Source organism: Syngnathus floridae, chromosome 6 (assembly GCF_059516105.1).
Source record: "Syngnathus floridae isolate MCC-2025c chromosome 6, RoL_Sflo_1.0, whole genome shotgun sequence".
Taxonomy (NCBI): domain Eukaryota; kingdom Metazoa; phylum Chordata; class Actinopteri; order Syngnathiformes; family Syngnathidae; genus Syngnathus; species Syngnathus floridae.
The window spans coordinates 17,318,125-17,342,924 of NC_142418.1; the positions used below are offsets into that span (position 1 = coordinate 17,318,125).

General features: G+C 41.6%; 3 protein-coding genes and 1 long non-coding RNA gene across 9 annotated transcripts in view; 2 read left to right on the forward strand and 2 right to left on the reverse strand.

Annotated features, from left to right (window-relative positions):
* The window catches only part of LOC148396987 (uncharacterized), a 64,119-nt gene extending 55,149 nt beyond the window's left edge, over positions 1–8,970 (forward strand). Inside the window, exons 6-8 of one of the 5 annotated variants that reach the window (XR_015859030.1) lie at positions 2,120–2,181; positions 7,362–7,469; positions 7,618–8,970. This is a non-coding gene — a long non-coding RNA (uncharacterized LOC148396987). The remainder of the gene's footprint in view (positions 1–2,119; positions 2,182–7,361; positions 7,470–7,617) is intronic. The other 4 variants (XR_015859034.1, XR_015859031.1, XR_015859032.1 and 1 more) reach the window with 4 other exon arrangements.
* Positions 591–17,000, reverse strand: poc1b (POC1 centriolar protein B). Of its 2 annotated transcripts, XM_088378491.1 has the most exons (13): positions 16,501–17,000; positions 16,243–16,327; positions 15,867–16,038; positions 15,612–15,791; positions 15,272–15,379; positions 15,079–15,194; positions 14,884–15,017; positions 14,593–14,661; positions 14,293–14,445; positions 14,150–14,227; positions 1,497–1,817; positions 1,260–1,377; positions 591–1,084 (listed from the first exon to the last, which is right to left on the reverse strand). In XM_088378491.1, exons 1-12 carry the CDS (start codon positions 16,513–16,515, stop codon positions 1,261–1,263), a joined length of 1,548 nt encoding a protein of 515 aa, XP_088234617.1. In that variant the 5' UTR covers positions 16,516–17,000; the 3' UTR covers positions 591–1,084; position 1,260. The 2 variants fall into 2 exon arrangements, with proteins under 2 accessions (XP_088234617.1, XP_088234618.1); XM_088378492.1 differs by lacking the exons at positions 591–1,084; positions 1,260–1,377; positions 1,497–1,817 and adding an exon at positions 10,531–10,894.
* A 182-nt stretch (positions 17,001–17,182) lies between these two features.
* cep41 (centrosomal protein 41) lies at positions 17,183–20,508 on the forward strand. Its single transcript, XM_088378496.1, has 11 exons — positions 17,183–17,896; positions 18,179–18,242; positions 18,329–18,376; positions 18,445–18,506; positions 18,701–18,770; positions 18,841–18,958; positions 19,094–19,254; positions 19,381–19,448; positions 19,527–19,641; positions 19,704–19,928; positions 20,047–20,508. The coding sequence occupies exons 1-11, from the start codon at positions 17,864–17,866 to the stop codon at positions 20,181–20,183; spliced, it is 1,101 nt and encodes a 366-aa protein (XP_088234622.1). The 5' UTR covers positions 17,183–17,863; the 3' UTR covers positions 20,184–20,508.
* Positions 20,509–21,023: 515 nt separating this feature from the next.
* LOC148396992 (carboxypeptidase A1-like) lies at positions 21,024–23,683 on the reverse strand. The gene is made up of 11 exons (XM_088378493.1): positions 23,521–23,683; positions 23,268–23,349; positions 23,032–23,166; positions 22,839–22,943; positions 22,660–22,761; positions 22,128–22,229; positions 21,945–22,055; positions 21,774–21,864; positions 21,506–21,705; positions 21,355–21,439; positions 21,024–21,276 (listed from the first exon to the last, which is right to left on the reverse strand). The coding sequence occupies exons 1-11, from the start codon at positions 23,583–23,585 to the stop codon at positions 21,089–21,091; spliced, it is 1,266 nt and encodes a 421-aa protein (XP_088234619.1). The 5' UTR covers positions 23,586–23,683; the 3' UTR covers positions 21,024–21,088.
* Between the last annotated feature and the right edge of the window lie 1,117 nt (positions 23,684–24,800).

Sequence of the window (24,800 nt, forward strand, 5' to 3'; positions counted from 1 at the left end):
GTCCACCATAGGAGTCCAACCTGCTTTGTCAGACCAGCTGCCCGCAGGTCTCGTGCAGGGTTGCACGTCTTAAAAGATTCACTGGAGTTAAACCACTTAAAAGTTCAAAGCTCCACAACGCAGGAAAGATCAGCACTTACAACGCCTCACCGTGATGATTAGCGCCCAACGGCCGGCCTGGCTTTACCCCATCGTGTGTTCTTCTCATAGGAAAAAAAAAAAAAAACACTTCCTAGGAAAGTGCTGACTTGACATGTTTACCCCGTTCACTTCCTGCTTTCTGCTGCCAGTAAATGTGGCCTCAACAACAAGAGGAGTTCCTCTCCTTTCCCATTTCCTGTTGGGAAACATCCCCAAAGTCTGAGCGACAGGACAGGACAGGACAGGACGCTCTAGAGCAAAATGTTTGTGTGCAGTGAAAGCAGGATGGAGTCTGGTCAATCCAGTTAGGCAATATAAAGCCTTTGGAAGGAGGACAGAAGAGCGAGGGATAAACAAGTCACATAGCAGGCATAATGCCACGGCAGCCACGCGTTGTGGGACATGTCCCACAGCCCCAGTGCCAAAAACACAGCAGTCGCTCATTCATAAAAAAAAAAAAAAAAGTTTTATTAAAGAGGGCTTTTAAACATATGAAAAAATATACAATGTTAATAATATATAACCATTCCATATAATATCATCAAAATATATATTTGAGGTCTTTAGGAAGCGTAATCTTGTTTTGAGGTGAGTGCATGCTTAAAATTAAAACCAACAATAAATTTGAGGTTAATAATATTTTGTAAAGTGGTGCATTTTCAAGATGAAATGTGATTCCTTGATAATAAACCACAACAAAATGGTCTCGCACGAATGAGCAATGTTGTAAAGTGGTCTGGCTGGAGCAGATGGAGAGTGATCTCCTCATTAGCTAGGGTGATGGGCGCTGAGGTGAGGTCGCGTCACTTTGCTGCACGGGTTTAAGTGGAAGAGCAAAGTTAAGAAGCTTCAGAGCTTTGGATTGGCCGTGTGAGGCGCCGTCCACGTTGGCGGAGACGCTGCTGGGAGCTTAGTCCTTATGATGACCAACAGATCTTTCTCTCTTATTTCCGAGACGAGAATGACACAAGATGGATGTCGTGATCCGGGGAAAATGTCAGATGAGGAACATTAGCATGTCTCAGGTCAATCCGCCCTTGGACCTTCCAGAGCGTTCCATGCCATGGGACGGTTGCTAATATGCCAGAAGGGGTAGCACGCACACATATTTGTAGTACCTTATTTGAGGTGATCCGGTGGTTTATGAGGTGGTCTTCCAGTACGTTGGGTTTTGTTGAGCCTGTCCTGAAGTTGGTCCTCCGTCAGGCTGAGACGCTCTTCCAATATGGAAAGGGTCTGAGGTGGAAGACTTTAGCATTAGCCTTTAGAGTGCCTCGTTGTTGGGTTGAATCAGAAGAGCCTTAATTTGTGTACTAACTAATGAAATCAAAACCAACATTTTTGCCATCACTGACCTGCGTGAGAACGTCTAGCTGCTTGAAGATTTGTTGCAGGATGGAGTTGATAACGGGCGGTTTCCCCGATGGCGCCTGCGACGGGTCCATCTGGGGGGCGCTTTCGCCATGGTGCCAATTTGCATCTTCGTCCTCTCGCCGCGTTCGAACGTCCCTGACTCGATGTCTCTTGCCCTTGTCCCCTCGCCGCTTCCATCGACTTGCCTCGGCCCCGATCTCCTCCTTCGTCCAGCCTTCGTCTTCTGTCATCATAGCGACGGGAGATGGACTGTCGTGGGCGTAACCTTCCACGATGCAGTGGTGGACATCGTCGACATGGTCCTGCAGAGTATACGTAGCGACGCTTTACCATGTTAGGAAATTATATTGTCGAGACTTTAGAATAGAGCAGGACTAGGCAAGTGCCACTTTCGATGGAAATTAAATTATAGAATTTTTTTGATTTTTTTAAAAACAGCTAAACGTACGTAAGATAATATTTTTTTATTGTTTATCCTCACTAATGTAACGTTCAAATGTGCTAAAACCAACCGAGGCCAAAAGGTTACTCGACCTTGACTCGAACACAGTGCTTCTCAATTATTTTCTTTTTACAGCCCTAACTAAAGTTTATCCTTACCCAGGAAGAAGAAAAATTGCGACCATTCAACCGCAAAAAGCTGTATTTCCACACAAGAACTTAAAAGTGAGCATGTGACTGCAAAAAATCAAACTTTTAACTGAATCTGATTGGACCGTGTACCTAATGTGGCGTCCAGTGTTGGCACATGCATGCACACACAAAGGAGGGAGGGAGGGAAAACGAATGAAAAGGAGGAAGGAAGAGGAGGTTGTCACACATTCCAGACTTAATGCACAGAGCAATCGATTCCGCCGTTCTTCCTGTCCTGCCTTCAAAGCGCCGTTAATGATGGAGGGCGAAGAGGAGGAGTGTAAAGATACGCAGGAGGAGGTGGCGGCGGCGGCGGGGAGGGGAAGTATCAAACGGAGGTGAACAAAGCTGTCCGTGTGTCTCTGGCCGGGCTATCGCTTCTTCATCTCCTCCTGCTCAGGAGCACATCTGGTGGACAGCTGCAAAGCTCATTTACACCGAGTTTATCCAGACCCCCCCCCCCCCCCCCCGTGTTGCCCCAGACAGGAAGAGAGGCCGCAATCAAAGCCGGTCAAGGGGGAGATAAGCAGGACGCGCCGATCAGCAGGAGGACACTGATGAGCTTGTTTGTGAATTGTACTGTTAGTTCAGGTTAAGGGAAGTCGTAGGAGGTAAAAGTACGTTTACAACGGCTGACCATAAAAGGTGTCTTTGGGTCATAAAATATAACAATTGAGCAGAAAATGGTGTATTTTGACACCGTAATGCGAGAAAAATAATCACAAATTGGAATTTTGGACTAAAATTATAACCATACCAAGCTAGAAATGTATTAGGCCACATAACTGCTGCTGACAAAAAGTTTCATTTCAGCATAAAAGTAACAGCCAAAGGCAAAATTGACAAAAATTTAAAAAAGTTACCAAGAAAAGTTGCCTTTTTGGCCATCAAAGTTTAACTTGAAAAAAAATTTAAATAATTGACTTTGGGGTTTTTTTTTTTAATTATCAATTTTTGGACAAAAATGAGCCAAAAAAAAAACCTAATTCTTAAATAATTTTTAAAAGAATTCCAGAGTATTCTTTAGTTTTTGGCCATTAAAGTTTAACTTGAAAAAAAAATTGAAATGATTGACTTCAGGGTTTTTTTATTATCAAATTGTGGACAAATATTTAGTACAAAAATGAGCAAAAAAAAAAAAAAAATCACATTTTGCCCCAAAATTCCAGAGTTTTTGTTGTTAATTTTAGTAGTGGGACTGCCAGATCAAGTCTGCAGGTAGCAAACAAAATCATGAGAGTCAAACAACCTCTTGAGTTGACATCAAACAGCTCCTCCACATCCAAGCGGAGAGCACAGCTAATCCTCGCCCGCATGCTAATGACGCGTTTGATCCCACATCTGTGAACCGAATTCCAAATCTTCCGATGATGATGTTACTTTTGATCGCAAACATCACAGCTGACCTTTTGACTCCGCATCTCGCTTTTGTAAATAATTACCCAAAAAGGTTGACTTTTTTTTTTGGGTCGTGGAACCACAAAACAGTAACAACGAGCATGTGTCGACGAGGTTTATCGACTTGGCGTGGATAACCATCAAGTCGTTTTGATCTCCTGACACACAGGAAGTTAAGTGACAAACATTTGACGACTCTTTCGTGCAAAGAGAGTGTTTTGCCGCCACGCCCGCAGTCGCAGGAAGACAAAACACCTGCGGGAGATGCGCAAACCACAAACGCGTGCTACCGCCTAAACAAACAAAATCCGCCAGCGGTGCTGTTCTGACTTTTTTTTTTTTTCTTTTCCTTTTTCGAGAGGAAGCCGACACATCCGCTCGTCTATCTCGGCGACATCCGCCCACGCTCAAACCAAAACATCCTGCTTGGCGGCCTTTCAATGACACACACACACACACAAATGTCTCAGCCAAGGCCTCGTCACGGCTCAATGGCAGCGCGTCATTCAAAGAAAATACACATTCTTACGGTCATTCATTGTAATTTAAAAGTCAAAGTATTTAAAAAAAATTAAATTTTAAATAAATACAACCTTTTTGTGCTTCGTAATTCCTTTTGAGTGCCAAAATACAACATGTTCTGGTCAATCTTTGGATCTTCCAAAAGCAAAACAGATTTTTTTGATCAACACACAACATAAGATTTTGTGGTCAACAAAATACAACTTGTAGTCGATAATTGTAATGTTTTTTACAAATTTCTTGGAGGGGGGGGCAATAACAAAAAAGTTTTTTGCAGTTCATAACAGTTAAATATTTACTGTATTATTTAAAAGTGTCCTTTTCGATGTGCATTTATTGCTTTTTTATTTTATTTTCCACTTATGGTGAGTCAGTGTGCATATGGAAAATAAAAGTGTGAATCTGCAGACTCACACGGAACATGTTTTGCGGTGGGGGCACCATTGTCACATCGAAATGGTAAACATCCTGTGTCCTTGAGCACAAAACAAACAGTTTGTTCTCCTGCTACGTTGAACTTTGACCCACTCGAGCCGACCTGGAGACGTTCCCTTTTCCAAACGAGCAAGTTAATGCTTTGAATGTACTTTACGTCTATTTAAAAAAAAAAAAAAAAAACACGACCTTCTGCACTCTCTGATTGGCAGGTTTGAATTGTAACGTTTCGCTTTGGTTTGATTCCGTCTAAAAGTCAAAAGTGGGCTTTAATTGGTGACACCGATTTTCTGATCTCCGCGTGAAACAGGCTAACATATTAGCTCGTGTTGTCCGTACATCAAAGTGCTGCAATGCACTAGAAATCTGTTTTGTATGCGTTTGTGTATTTAATGTTTAGGTAGCAACGTTGTGACACGGTTGCTTTTCTAACCTCATGACCATGACTCATCGTTGGCGCCAAGTTCTTACATAAGCAGGTGGAGCTTCCGCTTTGAAAACATCCGCAATAGCTCACATGAATTTAATTTGAACAGTTTAGCGCTAATGCTAGGCTAGTTTAGCATTGTGAAATCCTCTAGCGGTGTCAAACAGGTCAGAAATGGCCCGACTGAGGCTTCAATCTTGCCTTTTGTGGTCAGCTTTTTTTTCATCAACCCAACATGGTCACCTAATTTTATTTTGAGACGAGAGTCCAACAACAAGGACACTCTGGATCACGACTCTCATCCTCTTCAAAGCGAGACAAAAAAACTGAAGAGCTGTCCCTAGCAAAAAAACACTTCAGCGCTAGTCGCCACGCCAACGCAGCCGCCGCTCGAATCGTTTTTTTTTTTAATGGTTTTCATCTCAAGCACTTTTCTTTCAACACTGCAACTATTTTTAGCTTACCTTTACGCAACGATGACCTTAAAAAAAATAACATGGAACATTGTTGTCTTGTCACAGTATTGGAAAGATATAATTAGCTTTTATTTTCCAAGTAAATCGGACAGAAGGAAAAATGTTAGGGAATATCTCATGGCCCAAAACAGAACATGTTTTTGGGTTATGGTTGTGTTCAAACTTTTCAGGAAACCCAAAAAAAAAAAAAAAAAATAACAGTTACCAAACACTATATTGTGCACAACGGCATTATACCTTTTATAATCTGTCTTATAAAACCTGGTTCATCATTGGAAAAAGAAAAATCTGCTTTCATTCATTTAACATGAAAGCTCACACTAATGACCAGACAAAAGGCCTTTAATATTTCACAAAACCAAACGACCGTGGTTACATCATCTCCCCAAACTCCTTTTTGCAAAGCGCCATATTAGTGCTGCGATAAATAAAAGGAAGAAATAAACCTTCGTAGCTGACACACTAACCTCTGTACCAAAGAATTACGGCTATTCATTTTTTATGACAGATTTAGTCCAAACATTATTATAATTTCATCTATAAAATAAACTATAAACGTCCTAACTTTCAAACACTGCAATGGAGTGGACGTCGCAAGAGTGAGGAAGTTTCACTTCCGTCTTTTTTGCATGAGTCAGTCATTCATTCACTCAGGTTCCTCTTTTGATTTCTCTTTTAGGGTGAGTGAGTGTGCTACACTTCCTCTTTTCACTTGTGTTTTTAAACAGCTACGTGACACCGAATTACGTGTTGTACTGTTGATATGAAAAACACAACCAACCCTGCATTGTTATGCTTGCGGTGTGGTCATAATACTGGAATGATTTCTTTGTGCTCAAAGAAACCACAACTTTTAAGTCTGCTAGCTTAAAGCTATATAGCGGGGGTGTCAAAGTCATTTTTTTCGCAGGCCGCGTTGTAGTCATAGCTTCTTTCGGAGGGCCGTTATGACTGTCAACCCAAATAAATGTATGAGCGCCTCATATTATATTCACTAAAAGCTACAAAACAAATAACTCATTTTCAAATCAGACGAGTAAAAACTGGTCAAATATAAAAAAAAAATATTATTAAAAGTGAAGACAATTTGAAATTCTAGTCATGACACACGAATTTGATGCACAATTTGTCTTCGCAGGCCACATAAAATGAGGTGGTGGGCCGTATCTGGCCCCCGGGCCTTGAGTTTGACCCCTGTGCTATATATATATGTAGCATCGACTGTATGTTGCGGTGCTGTAACGCAACTTGTGCCTACAAATGATGCAAAAACACATTAAGGCAGACAATATATCAGTACTCAATCATATATTCTTTATCCTCTGCAAAGAACGACTAATAGTGCCTTATTGAAGAGCAGGAAGGAACCGAGATGTCTTAAGGAACAGTATAGCTGTCTCTACCAAGTATCTCAAGACACCACTGGAGTTTTACTTTTTACACACAAGTTGTCACCATCTGTCTCCGTTCGTTTCCTTGTTTTAATGTTGCCATGGTTTCGGTGTGCTCGCCCCTCCCCTCCTGTGTCTGCTCACAATCTGTGTAATTGCCGTTAGCTGCCTCTCGTTACCTGTCTTGTATTTAAGGCCTGTCTGCGTGTCACTATCCTTTTGGGTTGTTCTCGTGTCATGTCTACTTGTTTCTAGTCTTGTCTCTAGTCTATCTTTTGAGTTCTTCAATGAACCCTGGTCCAAGCTGCATTTGGTTGCTCAGCTCCATTAACTTCATGACAATTAAGTTGTGGAGTTAATTCTGGATGGGAAGTCTCACGAGACTTGTCATCTCTTGTTCTTTGCTTTTATGACCTCACACATTTGTAGTCCTAATCTGAAGCCTCACAAAATTTGCTGTTTTTATTTTTTAATGTCCAAAAATGACGTCAGTCGGTACGAAACCAGGCTGACACATTTAGACACTTCCTGACTGCTGTTGTTTTTCTGATTTTCTTTTCCCAGCCCTCAAGGTTTCTTTCCCAGCAAGCGGAGGCGAATCCTTTCACGTCGAGGAAGTGAATGAGCGTCACTGTAGCTCGGCGTGGGATTAGCCCATTTTAAAGCTCCTCGGTAAGTAAGACTTACCCACATTATTCGCATTTTAACACATGCGAATGTGGAGGTCGAGAATGTAGGACTATATCAAATTTGATTTCTTGCCAGTGTATAGAACACAGCAGAAAGTTTGCAACTCCGTGCTAATCTGTCTCATCTTCAGGAATGCAAAAGATGGCTCCCATCTTGCATGGACTCGCCCACGGTCAACTTTCGAGTGCTACTGCCTCTTCAGCGCATTGATTGATGCACCTCTCACTTTGAGCTGTGGCGCCGCATCCGCCGCCCACAGTGACGCTTTGACATGAAAAATTGGCCCCATCAGCCGTTTGCCACTTGAGTAATCAGCTTTTGGACACAATGCTCGGTTGTTAATCTTAGCTTTTTGGCTGGACGGCAGAGCACATACCATGTGGGCTTAATACTTCCCAGACTGGACTTCCTTTAAAAGGAATAATCCTGAGCGACCACTGCAATGGGAAAATGACCAGTACGTTAGCAATGTGATTTTTAGGTCATCGCTGCAAGTGACTTAATATTTTCTCAGAACATTCGTATTTTTTTACTTGGTATAAGACCCCTTCTCAAAAAAAAATCACCTATTTTCTTAAATAAATATTGTTTCCCAAAAAGTTTTTTTTAATAGATATATTAATTTAATCCTCCCAAAAAAATGTTCCATAAAGTCAACTTCATTTTAAGATCAGAACTTGTTGAAAAAAATGTAAATTAACTTTCATGCCCACTTTTTGTTGAAAAATCTAACGTTTCACTTTTTAGATAGAAAACAAGCCTTAAATCTTAAAAAAGTATTCTCAAGAAAATGCCGTTGTCTAAAAATAAATAAAGCAAGAAGACTTTAATCTTGTTCAGTCATTACTTTTTTTCTTGGAAAGAAAAATTGAATCTCCAAATCAAATCTGACACGAGACGACGATGATGTTGTCTGTGTGATGGTTGCTGAAATGCATCTTAGTCCAGCATGAGCCCTGATGACAGACAAAGCCCACCTGTGGCTGCCAGACCCCGTGTGTGTGTGTTGCAGCTCTCTATGCCCCACACTCCACGGTGAAGGCCAAAGACACCGCATGACCTCTAACCCCCCGTGGCTCTGGCTGTCAATCACACCGCCGTCCATGCCTGTGGCGGACATGCTGGCAGCTCTTGTCTGTTTGAACCACCCGCTATTAGCATCCCACCGGCTGCCATTTAAAACAAGAGTATCGGCATTACCTCTCCTGTGCCACTAAATGTCAAAAGCGATTTCTGAAACAGGAAGATTTTGATGATCAAATTTTTTGGAGCAATTTTGTTTGATTTATATATCATCGCAGCAAACTATTGTCTATATATGCAAAACTAAAATTATTCATTTTACAAAACACTAATGTAATTTTGACCTAAAGTAAAAAAAAACCTAAGCACTAATAATACTATAGATACATTAAAGAAACTCAAGATGAAGGCCGGAATTGCTAACGTCACCCGCTAACAGCTAGCTGTTCACTTTCTGGTACAGGAAGTGCTAAAAAAAAAAAAAAGTTTGCTGTATACGGTTCACTGAATCGAAAAAAAAAAAACTTATGAACTAAGTAATAATGGTCTCTTCTATTCTTTTTTATATAAAAGCTTCCAACATGTGACCAGCAACCATTTTGCACACCAAGTGAGTCCAATGAAGAAAGTGGCCACTTTTGATAGAAAGTCCCTTTTGCAGCTTGCACTCAAATCAATTGCGCGAGTGCAACAAAAAAAAAAAAAAAATGACCTCATGACCGGAACAAGCAGCCACGGCCGTGACTTTGCAACTGAGTGGATCACTATGTTCCAATTCGCCCATCTGTTTTTCCATGCCAATTCTCATGGTGTCACATTTTGACAAGGATTGCACTCATGAAGGGATTATTGTCCTATTTTCAAGACAGCTAACCCAAAAAAAAATTTATGTTGTATGACATCACAGTTGCCAGGTCCACAACCAATCACAGCTTAGCTTCAGAAAACTAGCAAATCGAGATTTAAATCCTATTCCGCAAATGAAACATAAATCAAAACACTTGACTAGTTGGGCAGCACAGAACATATTAGCAAGAAAACTTTTGGGTTGAAGAAATTGTATTTGCACACACTCACACGCACACACACAACCTAATCAGCTTTAGCACTTGAGCTAATACCGAAAGGAGCGCAAAGAACCTGTGAGAAACTCATTTCTATTGAGTGCAAGCTTTGGCTTAATTGTTGATTGTAAGACGACAATGGCGGCATTGGGTTAGCCTCTCAGACGCTACGCTAGCCGGCCCCGACCTTCGCCACGTTCCCACACATACCGGGCGAGCGGCCATGGTCTAAAGCGCCTTATAGTGAGACCTTCAGCTCTTTGACAAATACCCGCGCAAACACAAATGTTGCAACTGTTGTTTTTTAGGTGTTATGAATTGAAAAAGTAGCGTAAATATCATATGTGGTATACTTCCGATAAATTATTGTTGAATTGTAGCATCATTCCTTGTGTATCGTAAAATATGCATGGTGACTTCTCAAGTGTTCTTTGAGATGTTGCTGAAGGAGTTCTGAAATAAGGAAGACAAGAGTCTCGGTAACACGAGATGGAAGTAGAACTTCTGAAACCATCTGTGTATTACGTTTGGAGAAAAATAAAAGACACGCAACAGGCAACAGGCCCAGCGCTTGTTCTCCTCCGGCAATCTTGAAGCAATCTTCCAGGTGGCATGAGGACACTTAAGTCTAATCTCATGCTCGCTGCTCTTTGAGGCGCATGACTTTCTATGTTTAGCCAATTCCCCTATTTCTCAAGGCAAAAATCAGGCAAAACAACTAGATTAATATTTGCCTTTCAAGTGGAAGGGCATCATCAGTTTGGTCAAGAGTGCAGACGTCCGAGATGAAAAGTTAGATTACGTTTCAATCGATGCATTGAGATCCATTAAAGCTGATTTTCTGATACTAATCACTTTTCATTTCACACCGACGACTTTGCTATTAAAACAGTCTTTGTTCGATGCTAAAATAGATCACCACATGAGAAAATTTTGAAGTTTTCCCAAAGGCTTTATTTATCTCCGTGGCGCTCCAATCATCAGATGTGATAATGAAGCGTCGTCTCAAGATGATGAACGGTGCTAAAAAGGTTTAAAAATGCATATTGGGCATTTTGTAACTTTAAAGGGGTAAGTAGAAAGGGATCGTGTATTTAAAGTTGAAAAACTCAACGCAGCAAAGTGTCAAAGGCGAACCCCCTCGCAGCCCCCCCGGGCATCCCTGAGACGTATTAAATATGCGTTGCATAAGACGAGGAGATAAAGGGTGAGAGAGGTGAGGTGAGGCGAGGCGAGAGAGTGGAGGGAAGAGAGAATCCTGCTGCATTAGTGATGAGGACTTGCCCTCCTTGTGTCTTTTTCATGAGCATGATCGAGTTTCTGGCCAAGTGAGCATGGAAAAAAAAAAAAAAAAAATGTTAGTAGACAACACTGTGACCCAACCTGTTCCCGTCAGTCACTTTTCCACAGTGTTCCCTTTATGACATACAAAAAAAATTACATTTTGCTACAACAGTGCAATATTCATGCATGAAAAGGCAATTATGGTGGGTGGGCAACAAAAAGTAATATTTGGGCCAAAAAAATTATAATGGCTGAATAAAAAAAATGTTTAAATGCTTGACCACAAAGTCGTATCTTAGCACAAAAACACAATTGATGTTTTGGCAGTAAAATACAAAAAATGATGGCTGTATTTTTGTACAAAAATAATATGATTCAGCACAAAATGGCTGTAATTTGGTCTAAAATTGCAATTGTTGACAACAAAATTTATAGTTGTTAGCAAAAATTTAATGTCAACCACAAAAGGGTCAAAAGTTGACTTATTCAGGAATGGGGGGAAAAAATTCAATGTATATCGACATTGTTAGATAATTTAAAAAAATCAACTGACTTGACTCAGGTGTGAAAAATTGTCGATTTCTATGATCAATACAAAAACAATAATGTCCATTTGTTACATTTTTATTGTTATGCAGCTTTCAGGAGTCCTCATCCTGGTGAAAAGCAGAAGAATCCCCTTTTCCTTCCTCACCCCCAGAGCTTTTTGCTATCTTTAGCTCGTTTCCGCCGCGTCTTGTCACTCTGGCTCTCCTCTCCGCCATCTAAATATGGAAACTAAACCCACGGCGCAATTCAATCTCCCAGCATCCCCTTTGCGCGGGAAGCTCCACACGAGGTGCAGCCAGGCGTGTGCGAATACGCCAGGCCTAACCCAGGGATCGGAATTCCGGAGTGGACACACAATGCTAAAGGACAAACAACCGCAAAGGAGAACGCCGTGGCGTCACGGCAAGCTAAGCGGTGATACGCGAGACGGCGGCCGGTAACTCAATCGCCATTTAATCGCCTCTTTAACGCACAAATGCACAATCTGACTGATCTGTAGCTGCAGAATGGATAAACTCAGGAAAATTTGATTTTTAATAGCTACAGAAACGGCGTGGAAAATTGCGTGAGCTGTACACAAAGTGAACTAAAAATTTTAATAGTTAACTACAAAACTCAAGGTACATTTTGACCCAAGAAAAATGAAACATCTGGGCTTGAGACTAACTTAACCAGGAGCACAGTGACCCCTAACCTGAAATTTAGTTTGAGTAAATATGTTTTAAATATTTATATGAACCACTCACTGTATTACTGATAAATGGTAGAGGAGAGGAGCAACAAAAAATATTCATGATAAAAAAATAAATAAATAAAAAACAGTAAATTACTGGTCGAACATGTAGATGAAATTTTTTGTTTCATGTTAAAATATTCATGATAAAAAATAATTTAAAAAAAAACAGTAAATTACTGGTCAAACATGAATATGTCGATGGAAGTTTTTGTTGCATGTTGAACTTTTAGGATACAACTATTTAGGTGCAGTGCGGACAATCCAGAAAAAAAAGAATGGATGGTTGAAACTCCCAAATGTGGAGAAGAACCGAAGCAAAATGAGTTATCTCCGCATATCAGTGGCCTTTGCAATGAATGCTCTCAATTTGCAGTGGAAGAGATGAGCTGGAATTTTTTTGTGCGCCAGTGGCGAGGCAAACAAAGAAAAAACTTGACATGACGCATGGCGTAGCATTTCAAACTTACCCTGGGGGCATTTTGAAAGAAATTATATAAACTTTGAAAATCGTATTACAACTTCTAATCATTACTGAACAGCAAAGTGTGTGTTACCCACATTCCTCACCAAGCCATCACTAATGCATAATTTGTCAAGTTCACAAAAATTATAACGAGCCCGTCATACTGAATATCATTCAAAATCCATCAGGTGCTTGCTGTGTAATCGAATCACAATTTTCGAAGCATTTAAAGAAGAGCTGCTGGAATTCCGTGGAGAGTTTGCTAAAGAATGACATTTCAAAACTTTAAGCAAAAAACTGCTAGATTTACCAACATCTGTGTCACTAAGAGGTCAATGCTGACCGATAGCGGCAGAACTGCAAGTAGCGAAATCTCCCTCCCACCCACGCACCCACCTCAGGCTACTTCCGCACCCCCCCGGTTATCACGTATACGCCCACGTTGGGAAGCATTTGAGCGGAACATGGAGGCAGGGAAGAGAGGAAAGCACTCTGAGGGGATCAAGTGTGACCGAGGACTCCCGCTGATGGAGGCGTGACCACAAAAAGATGCATTATTGATGCACAAGGTTCATCAGAAATTTTTGTATCTACTTATTTTGGACTGGTCATCATATTCAGAGAAGTCAATGAGTGATTATGCCATTAGAAATGCAATGATTGTATTTAGGTACAAAAAATTTCAAAATTTTATTCTGGGGCGAAAATTCAAAAGGTGACGGCAAAAAAAAAAAAGTCACATTTAGCAAGAAAAAACAAATTAAGCTGTTTTTCAGAATCACGGCTGATGAGTTTGACACGTTCACTCTTGCGTGTGAGCAACAGCGCCTCTAGTGGTGAAAAGGTGTACTGGGCAAGCCCGGTTGCTCGCACTGAGTGGTTGACTTAAACCTACTCTGGCTCATCTATTATTAGAGCGTGGTAGAGGGCCCTCAGGGTCCCGGGGCGCCGGCACGTGGACTCCTCAAAGGCGCCCCCCCCCCCTCCCACCCAACAGCGCCCACACCACCCACCGCTGCTCTCCTCTTCCCTTCATCTCTCACCACTTCTTACTTGCCCAGCACATGCTTTCACATGCGCCAGTGAAGTATCCGGAAGAGGCGGAGGAGGAGTGGGCAGATGGGACAAGAGTAAAGTGGATATTCCAGATAACATTTGATAGAAATGCATGGAGTGGCGGCGCTCGATGTGCAACCACAGGCCATGCAGTCAAGCCAAGTTATTATAATGATATAATTATGAAAGAGTCTATACTGTGTGTGTGCCTAACTAACTCCATATTGTTTCTCCATATGAGCCCTGCAGTTTACTGCCGACCATTGTTTTTGTCCCCTGACATTAATTGCCGACCAATCCATTATTTGTATGTACCGGCAATTATTTGTCGAATGTGAATTATGATTGTCTAGCAAGAAAAAAAACGGATGAAGTTTGAAGTGATGCAGCAGCAGGTTTTAAAAAAAAACGCAGGTTGGTTTGCACTGACACCTAGTGGCCATGACGTGCAGGAGTTTGCACTGATGACGTTTCAAATGGAACTCACTGCGTCTTGGTGAGGACCTTCTTGTAGCTCCACGATGTATGGTTCTGACGAGTGCGTGTCCGTCAGTCCCGGACCCACCTGTGAAAATGCACCATTAACATTTTATTTTTTTTAACATTGAGAGCTAGTCGGCTTGTAGCAACCTGAATGTCGACCGTGTGCGTCGGGTGAGGGTGGGGCACCCGGGGGTGGATATCGGTCAGGTGTGGCGGGGGGTTGGGCGTGGCCCGCCGGTTGTGCTGCTCCAGGACCTCCCGGTATGATTTGGCGTCAAAGTTGGTCTTCCACAACATTACCTGATCGACAGACAAAATAACATGTCACATCATAGCGTTGATATTGGATATACGATGCCAGTGTCAATTCTGTATCGTAACAGACAACGATACCATATTTATTTTTTTTAAATGGTTTTGTCTGTACTCTCGTTGAAAGGCACCCACTTGTGAATCAAAGCCCCCAGAAGCAAAGAATTCTCCAGTCCTGGAAAAGGCCACAGTGAGGACGGCGCCCTAAAAAGAAGTTTGAAAACAAGTTTGATCCCTTTATTCTCATGAAATTAAACTTTCTATGATATTATCGCAACTACTGAAAGTTTTGTTGTAGTTGTACTATTTGATTGATATAAGATGAAATAAAATAAATAAATCAAAAAATAAATTAATAAAAATAGATATATACATACAATAAATAAAAATGATTAAAATAAAATAATTAAAATAAAATAAAATCACTTTGTGTCCATGCAGCGTGTAGATGAGGCGTCCCTCCAGCAGGTCAAGGATTTTGATTGTGCTGTCGCTGGAGCCGCTGATCAGGTAGTTATCAGACGGGTGGAAGGAGAAGCTGTTGACACTCGCACTGTGGACTACAAAGCAAACAAGATCAACAATGTTCTTGAACTTTCTTCTGTGCTGCTGCTTGATTACCTAGATAATGCTGGATGATCTTATTAGTGCGTATGTCCCAGATTTGAAGTGCGTTATCAACACCCGACGACGCGATGCACGTGCCTCTCGAGTTGAAGTCCACGTAGGTCGAGGATCTGAAAAGCGGATGATTATGGAGAAATGCGGAAAAAGTACACCATCATCCTTACAATAATGTTGTTGTTTTTTTTACCCGCGGTAATCAGTGAAGCAGTTGATGCAGTTTTTGCTGGACGTGTCCCACAACCTGACGGTGCGATCATCCCCGCAGGACACAACAAGGCGACTGTCCGGCGAAAATCTACACGGTAGAAAGGTTTCGTTAAGCTTGCTCTTTAAACAGAGGCCATCATATATCAGAGAAATAATAACGAAAAAGTTGAAGATCCATCAAATGTGTAGGAAGGTGACACGGCATCAGTAGGCGTGTCTAGACCATACCAAACGATCACCGATCTGAGAAGTACTCCCTGACAGTTTGAAGATCAAATGAAAAATGTTACGCAAGACACAACAAACAAATGCTCACATACCTAGCACAGCGTACCCAGTTGGTGTGTTGGTTGAGGGAGCAGATAAAACATCGCCGGGCGACGCTCCAAATCTTCACCGACTTATCGTCGGATGCCGTCACCAGCCTCACGCCGTCGTGGGAGAACGCAACGCTGCGCACGGCAGCCGTGTGCGCCTTAAATACCGTCGACTCTCCTTTCCTGGAACATAACACGTAATGAGGGCCAAAAAAGGGATTGGGAAGTTTAAATTTGAAAAGATTTTCAGCGACTTACAAGGAAGGCTTCCACAGTCGCACCGTTTTGTCCTTGGACGAGGTCGCCACGAGGTTGCCAACGGGGCAGAACTGCACGGCCGTGACGGCGTCCTGATGGTTGATGAAACGCAAGGACCTCCCTTTCGCTGACAGATTCCAGATCATCAGGCTTTTATCGCGGGAGCTCGACGCTGATGAAGAAAAGTCAAATTGTTCATCTTGAAATTGCGTTAAGGACATTTTACATCCATGTTCTTTTTCTGCTAGGAGAAAATGGCACTAAACAATAGATTTATTTGTATTATTTCTGTGAGAAGTTGATGAAAGTTAAAAACAGTTTTAACGAGTTCAATTATTAGGTGAAATAATACAATATAATCGATATGGTTACTTACCCAATAATTTGGAGTTTGGATTAAAATCTACGCAGGTGACCGAATCCTTGTGGCCTTTAAGCAGCCTCTCCATGCTGGGGTCATCCTATATTGAGGACAGAGACACATTTTAAATATTGTTTTATGTTTCAATATTCTGAATTTAATGTTAAACCTAACCTAACCCTAACCCTAACCCTTAGCAGTAAGGTTGCTTACTCAGCTCATACGGAAACTACTTTTGTCTAAAAATTATTCGTCTAAAAAACTTTTACTCACCAGCACCGAGGCCATTGTGGGTATTTAAGCGTCATTCGACGTTACAGTTGAAGACCGACTAGAACGTTTCCTCCATTATTCTCAAACAGAGCGCCTTCGGTAAAAGTATCTAGACCTGAGCAGTCAAGTACGGATATAATGATGAACAACTCCACTCGCGCCAATCGACAAGTTACTAAAAACGCATTATGCGCCCACTTTGTACATTGTTTTTAACAACAGTGCTAATTGCTAAAGCTAACACCCATAGCACTGAGTGGCGGCAATTGCAGTTTTGCTCATATAAAAAAAAATCGATTACGTCTCATTGAATTACATATATACTGGTAATTAATACTTGTGAATAAATGACGAAGTAAGCTGTCATCCAGCTAAAAGTGGGTGAAAGTGATGTATTCCTCTCGTCACCGGAATCATTACGTAAGCGTTTTACGGTCGCTTAGCAACCACGACAACCTTAGCAATCAGCGCGTACACGCCTTAAGAAAAGTAGCAATATCAACAACATTACTACATAAATGACATGTATCATGGTAGTCGTCATATTTGAATGAATGGTGACAAAAGTTCAAATTGATTTATACAAAATATTTATTCCCACGTCAACGAGTTATGAAGTTAGCGTCGTCCTGCCGCTTAGCCAATCGCGTCCAAGGAGCAGTGTCGACGTCTACGATTGATCCAAAACTAACATATCACGTCGGTTTTTGTAAAACGTTTTGTGATTGGCTCAAAAGATTGGCCACTGTCCAATCAGCACGACCACTGATGAGATCTTGCCGATTCAATTCGCCTTTATATTGAATTATGTTTAGCTCTTCCTAATTTTATTTGTAATGTGCCATTTTGTCGTTTTACACACTTTCATTTGGTTCTAAATGGTTTGAAATACTTCGGCTCACTGAAATGATAAGTAGGGTGCAGCGGGATACCCGATTGTTATGATTCGTTAGACTTTTTCCCAAGCGGACTTTCCTGCAAGATCCCCAATGGAGACGTGCGACACTGACGTTTAATTCTCGTTTTCGTGACGGCATTGATGTAATGATTGTGATGATTTCAGGACGCCGGTGTCACGCTGACGCTCAGACATTGTCGTGTCTCCTCGTGTCGCTGAGTTTAAGCAGCCATAGCAGTTTTGCTGCCATGTAGTGTGCGCTGCAGACGATCGATTAGTTGGGTCTGCCCATGATATTACATGATACGGGAGGAAAACGTCGACTAAAGAACGCTTATTTAAGTTAAAATAGTTGGCTTGAAAGCCAACCTCGCTCATGAATGACAAAGCGGCTTTAAGATTTCAACATTTTGAACGACATTAAAGCTTGAAAGCGACGCTTTGGTGTCGAGGCTCCGGTGAAAGATGTCGGTTTACAGGGGCATCGGCGGCGATCAGGTAATTTCTGTTTAAATAATTGTGTTTGGTGCATGTATTTGAAACTAATGTGAATTTTATTGTATTTAACTATTGACGTTACGACCATAACTTCAGCTAAAAGTAACGGAGCGGCCCTAGCTAGATGCTAAACTGAGTTGTGTTGCTATGGCAACCCCGTAGCACCTGCAAGCTATGCTGACAAAGTGCATTGTCATTAATAAAAAAAAAAAGTGCATTAACATTATAAAACCACACATTTTCTATAGTTCCTTGATGAATAAACTCATTTGACTGTTGCAGTACATGAGGAAACAGATACCAAAGAATTCAAAGTATCAACACATCAAAACAAAACTGGACACGGGTAGGCTCTGGTTATTGTTGTTTATATTTGATGCAGATTGAGCATCAATTTGTATGACAATATTTTTAAATACCCCTTGCAAACAGGGGTTAGCCTGACCAAGTATTTGGAGCGCCTGGAGGAGATTAAACAAAGTGAGTTGAGGCCTTGGTTTTTATCATCAAGTGTTAAAATTGCAACAATTAATGTTTGTTTTTTTCAGACTACAAGTTCAACAAAGGTGAAATCTTCAAACGCTTTAAAGTGACAACGTTTGCAGAGTTGGTGAGACATATTTCTACATTCCGACTAAGTGTAAAAAGGAGTTAACCTCGCTGAACATTGCTAATGTAGGTTTGCACTTTTAAGGTTTATTTTAACCCATTTTGGTGGAGCTCTGACCTGTAGGATTAATTTGTCAAATAAATTTAGAAGTGAAGATAACCACTATTGATGATAAAGCATGTTTTCCACCTCAGATACTTCAGGTGGCCTCAGTGTCGGACCTGAATGAATGTGTCGACGGTGATTCGTGTCACAGCCCTCACGGTAAATCAAACTCACATTTGTGACTTTATAGTTGCTGTTACCATGCTAACATGCTAAATGAATCCAACAGATGATGGCAGCGGTGACAGCAGCATGATGTTGCAGGCGGGGTACGGCAACGGCTTGTTGGAGTCCAACGATGCGCAGGATCAGGAACACATCCAGCCCATGAGGTCCACATTGCTAAGGTAAATTCCACCCGTTTCGTCACGTGACGTGCATCATACATTTTCATTTTAAAGGCATAAATAGGGGCTTTGATGATGATGCGGGTGCAGGAAATATTTTTTTAAACACAAACTGGTTACTTTTCTCCTCGGCAGCGTGATCAACGGCGTGGGCGAGCTGAACATGAACGGCGACAAAGCAAAGGCGGCCAACGAGGATGTGGACGCTGACGCCGAGAAGCCCTACCAAGATTGTCCCTACCTGCTGCTGGATGTCCGTGACCGTGACCTCTACGACCAGTGCCACATCATTTCAGGTGGGGTTGCTTTTCCCCCTTCTTTCTCATCATCAAGCATTTTATTCACAGGCAATGTGAGTTTGAAATAACATGTCAACATCTGGAGCATGAACTCATCCTTTTATGATCTTTCTTTCCTTCCAGCTCACAGCTTTCCCATAGCCTCGCTGTCCCGTTCCACGAACCCTTACACCAAGGAAATACTGGAATATGTATCCTTGGTTCAAAATATTATTGTTCTTCCCCCCATTAAAAACAGATGTGCGGTTTTGACCTTTAACAGCAAGCAGAAAAACGCCGAGGGTAAGATCATCATCGTGTACGACGAGGATGAGCGCATCGCCAGCCAGGCGGCAACCAGCATGTGCCAGCGTGGCTTCGAGAACCTTTTCCTGCTCAGCGGAGGTAAGGCGGCGAAGGCATCCGCTCATCCAGGTGGTAACCATGACTTTGTTGTCGTCGGCCAGGTCTCAAGGTGCTCGCTCAGAAGTTCCCTGACGGTATGACCACTGGCACCTTGCCCGCCTCCTGCTTTCCCCCTCCCGTGCCGTCCAAGTGGAAGAAGAGCGCCCCCCCGCCGCCACCCTTGCCGCTGCCAGCGATGGAGGTGGGAACGCCTAGATGGAGGTTCAACGCCGACGAGCTTGGCAGGATCGAAGCCCACCTGGAGAACTTCATCATGATGGGCAGTAGTAAGGAACTATCAACTGTGATTACCTGAATGATAAACATCAAATATTGAGGAAAAATGATTCACTTAAGCGATAAATTATACAAATGTTGATTTACTTTTTTTTTTTTGTTCTTGAGGTCGTACATCAAGTCGAATTTCGACAAGCAGCAGTTTGCCTAAGGTGTCCAGCGCCCGCTGCAGCCGCACGACGTCCTCCTCCGCGTCTTCGGTTTCCTCCAGGGACAGCGGACGAGTTCAAAGGCCGTGGAAGTGATCGCAGCAACAACAGCGTCTCATCTTCAGTAGTATTTTTTTCTTTTTCTAACATTTCAATGCGTTTGCACATGAGTGTCTTTTGCACTCCAATGAAGGGTCAGTGGATCATAATTTTATTTCTTGATTTTTATTCGTATTTAAAAGTGGTTTGAATGCTGCATTTTTGTAAATGACAACACAACACGTCTTAATGATTATTGTAAATCTTAATGAGATGTGTGTGTGTTGTATTGTGAGTGTCGAACTCAAAGGTTACATTATCAGAAATTAGTTTATTTTCCTTCCAAGTGACCTTTAAATAAAATAGAAAGTGTTTGTTGCAATTGTTGAATGTGACTGCTTATTTCCTGAAATCATTCCAGGTAAAACATATCAAAAGTTAAAGTTAATAATAATCATGAATAGTTTTAATTTATCTGTGTTTAGTTGCACGACTGTTTTTACATCTTCAAACGAAGGAAAACTTTCTAAAATTGTGTGATGCTTTCATTTATTTTGTAGAATTTTTTTATATTTTTGCCCAGTTGAAATTTCTCAATTTGCGGGTTGTAATTTTATCAAATTTTCTTCATGCCCACCATAGTCTTCAATTTTCGATTTTTTATTTTTATTTTGATTGATTAAATTCTTTTTTTTAGGTTCGTTTTGAATTGCGTTTGATTTTTTTTGTGCTTTTCTAAATTTAAATGAATTGCTTCAGAGAATATTAATCACATTTTTCCGGTTGTTTTATTCCAATTTTATAGTAATTATATTTTTATTGCATTTTCTAAACTGGTACAAAATATTGAATTTGACATTTTATTCTAAACATGACAACGAGGTCCCACAAGAGTGCTTTTTGTTTTCCTGACTGTTGCTTTATTGGTATTAATGATCTTCCAGTAGAGGGCGACCTTTGCCTTAATAGGGGTTCTTGAGGGTGTGGTCCATGATGGCCATGAGGGCCAGCCACGTCTCCCTGGCGGTGGGGATGATCTGGTTGGCAGGCAGGGCGAAGCCGTAGCGTCCGGTGTCGCGCAGCTCGAAAGTGAACGAATACTTGATGCCCTGATTGTACGTCCAGTCGATGGTTCCTCCGCTGGCCTGGTCTGAAAACGGAACAGAGCGCAAAGGTAAGTGCGGACCTCCACCAAGACTTGATCTTTACTTAAATTGTAAGAACTCACAGATGACGTTAATGATGCTTCCATATCGGTAACGAGTGCCGTAAAGAGAGGCCAGGTCGGAGACGGCCTTTCTGGCCACAGCGTGCTGCAAAAAAGCAATACAGTGTCTCAGCGTTGTCCTACTACTTTTATCCAACAGTTGATGACCCACCAGCTCCGCCTGGTCCTTAACAGGCGTCCTGGTATATCCGTAGGGATAGAGAAGCATCTGCGAGTACGAGTGGATGGACACGAAGGACTTGATGTTGCCGTGAGACTTGACGAAGTTCACGATGGAGCTGACTTCCGACTCGGAATGCGCCCGCTGCCCGCGGTACGTCTCCGAGCAGGGACTGCCACTCGCACCAGGGCCTAAAAGACAATGAAGAAGTTTAGTAATGTTTGTTAGCGGTGGTGACGCCAGAGGTAGGTGAAGTTACCTCCAAAACCAGCATCCCAGTTTCTGTTAGGATCCACTCCCACGCAAGAACTACCAGGATTGGGCTTCCTAGTCTTACGCCACATACGGTTCTGAAAAAAAATCAAATTGGATGAGGAAAAAAGTCGGGAGTGTAGTTTGACATTTTTGTGTTGGAATGCGTTGGACTCACCCTAGTGTGCGTGTAGTAATAGCCATCGGGGTTGGTAACCATCTCCAGGAAGATGTCCATCTTGTCGAGGATGGCGGTGAGGGCAGGATCGCGGCCGTAGTCAGTGACGATCTGGAAACAACACATTGGTGAAAAAAATGTAGCTAAAAATGATTTGCATATTATCAGCCGAGTGTCGTCTACCTTCTTGGCGAACCAGGTGCCGCTAGCCTGAGTGACCCATTCACGAGAGTGGATGCCAGTGTCGATCCAGATGGCGGGACGATTGTTTCCACCAGTGCTGAACTACAAAAAATCAAAAAGTGTTCAAGTGAATCTCTTCAGGAAAAGCATTATCGCATTATGCTAATGAGCCTATTAGCTAGACAAGTTTATCAGGCAAACTAAGTTCAGTATGTAACTAATAGCTAGCTGGCTAACTGACAAACGAATGGACCTAACAAACTAACTAACTAACTAACTAACTAACTAACTAACTAACTAACTAACTAACTAACTAACTAACTAACTAACTAACTAACTAACTAACTAACTAACCAACCAACCAACCAACCAACCAACCAACCAACCAACCAACCAACCAACCAACCAACCAACTAACCAACTAACCAACTAACTAACTAACTAACTAACTAACTAACTAACTAACTAACTAACTAACTATTCAGTACATTCATGCATATACTGTTTGTTGGGATTTATTTTGCATTGTTACCTTGAGCACATTGAGCGGACGCCGCTCGTAGCTTTGACCAATCACCAGTTTACTGACAAGTTTGGGATTCTCGGCCACCAGCATGTCCTGGAATCTGTACAGCTAAAAACACCACATCGAAAACCGTGAAGACAACAATCAGCAATTAGCCACAAGTGAAGAATGCCAATGATGCTGACCTCGCTGAGAGTGTGGTATCTGGAGAAATCGAAGCTATTGGTGTTTCTGGGCTCTGCATCACGGGCCGAGGCGTCCATCTCTTCTTGCTCCTCGTCCAGGACCACCTGAGGAAACACAACAGTGAGCAGTGCAGACCAGATTTTGCAGACAGCAAGATTGTTTTTCACCACATGAAGGAAAGGGTGTTCTAACCTGCAGGTCTTCAATCATGATGGACCAGTCAATATTGTTGCTCTCCAGGAAAAGTTTGACGGCCTCCAGACTCTCGACCGGAACTCTGACGTCCACATAACTGTCCAGATCTTTCGCCTCCTTCCAGAAATCCAGCTGACATATGCACACACACGAGATTATTTTTATTATGCTTTATAATATTGATTGAAACGGTGTGGTTTTATACTATATTGCCACTAGGGGTGCTGTCTCACCCCATACTCCTCAATGTCCTCCAATTGCATCAGAAGAGACAGCTGTTCTTCATCCTTGGCCACCATACGGAGAACCTGATGTCTTTGAACACAGCACAAGTTTTACATCTTTTTTACAACACAACACAAACAATCTGATGTCCTTGAATGCAACACACAATGTTTCATAACACAATTTTCTATGTTGGTTTTGGTTCAATTCAACCTCGGCTTAGATTCAACATGTGGACCATATAGTTGGGCATCAACTCACCCCTCAAACGTCTCCTTGCCCAGCGCGGCAACGAGCAGCGCGGCCAACACGAGCAAGACCCTCATCGTGACAGTAGAACTCAAGTCTTGCCCGGAACCCCCTTCTTGCCTCTTTATGGACCCAACGGGGGTGGGTGCTCAAGGGCAGGGAGGTGTGTCAGCATCTGCTACGATTCCCACACAATGCTGGATGCCAACTGGAATGCTGACGTCCAACCTCTGATGGAGTTGGAAGTCACACGGCTTCTCGCTCTTTAAAATCTAATCTCCAAACACACAAGAGGAAAAATACCAACATTTTGTTCCTAATAAAGTATTCTGCAAGTTTACACAACACTATTAACAATGGCATCATTTTGTTGATTTGAATTTATTGACTTTCTAAAATGTACCTACTAAAGTGTTCTGCAAGTTTACACAACACAATGATATCTATTGACAATGGCATCATTTTTGAATTTATTGACTTTCACTGCAATTTCTGGAAACATCCAAAAAAGAACCTAAATGTCTGCTATTATTATTTTAAACCAAATAAGCAAATGAAAAGACGGTTACTCGCAACAGGAAGAAAATGTCTATAGTTGCATCTTCCCCTTTTGTGACCGCTTCTTAGCAAATTAAAACCACAAAATAATACTAATAAGCTTATTGATGTAAATGAACATGTACTATGTTGACAACAAATTTAAAACACACACAATTGTCTTGCGGGGAACATACATAGTATTTTGGAATTCTTTTGATTTCCTATAACATTAATTTTAATTTAGGAGAAAAACAACTTTAAGCACTGCTCACAAGCTGCAGCTTTTTTTATGTAACATGACTGATAGCAAAGTGAAGGCGACAAAAACACCTGCTACAGTCACACACAAACACACACACATGGATGCCAGCACAAACAGTACCTGCTCACTAAAGATGAAGAAGTGCCTTCTTGTTCTGTGCCTTCTTGTTACAATGGCAGTGTTCTCACACAGAACTTCCTTTTTTAAACTTGAAGCCGTTATAGATTGCTGCATACACTTTGTCAGTTGCATAAATGTACTTGACCCAAGGTGATATGTAAGAATAAAAATTGCAACAACTTAACCTTAACCTGACTTATATATATATTTTTATTTTACATTTAAAATAAATAATATACATATATTTTATATTTATTATTTTTAAAATTAGATGTATAATTTAGATAATTTCTTTCAATAGGTTGCATAGTACATATATTATCAATACAAGTGTTTTGACATTCTATTTTACATCGTGGGAAGTATGCAT

What these genes read in the sequence shown, in the direction of transcription:
- LOC148396992 (XM_088378493.1), bottom strand. Translation starts at nt 23,585, where the DNA reads ATGAGGGTCTTGCTCGTGTTGGCCGCGCTGCTCGTTGCCGCGCTGGGC. An exon ending in TTAAGGACCAGGCGGAGCTG is followed by an intron (nt 21,440 to 21,505) that starts GTGGGTCATCAA and finishes GCTTTTTTGCAG; the next exon opens with CACGCTGTGGCCAGAAAGGC. An exon ending in AAGCATCATTAACGTCATCT is followed by an intron (nt 21,277 to 21,354) that starts GTGAGTTCTTAC and finishes TTCCGTTTTCAG; the next exon opens with ACCAGGCCAGCGGAGGAACC.
- poc1b (XM_088378491.1), bottom strand. An exon ending in TGCTTCACTGATTACCGCGG is followed by an intron (nt 15,195 to 15,271) that starts GTAAAAAAAACA and finishes TCCGCTTTTCAG; the next exon opens with ATCCTCGACCTACGTGGACT. An exon ending in AAGGTCCTCACCAAGACGCA is followed by an intron (nt 1,818 to 14,149) that starts GTGAGTTCCATT and finishes TATACTCTGCAG; the next exon opens with GACCATGTCGACGATGTCCA.
- cep41 (XM_088378496.1), top strand. Translation starts at nt 17,864, where the DNA reads ATGTCGGTTTACAGGGGCATCGGCGGCGATCAG. An exon ending in TGACAACGTTTGCAGAGTTG is followed by an intron (nt 18,507 to 18,700) that starts GTGAGACATATT and finishes TTTCCACCTCAG; the next exon opens with ATACTTCAGGTGGCCTCAGT. An exon ending in TTCGTGTCACAGCCCTCACG is followed by an intron (nt 18,771 to 18,840) that starts GTAAATCAAACT and finishes TGAATCCAACAG; the next exon opens with ATGATGGCAGCGGTGACAGC.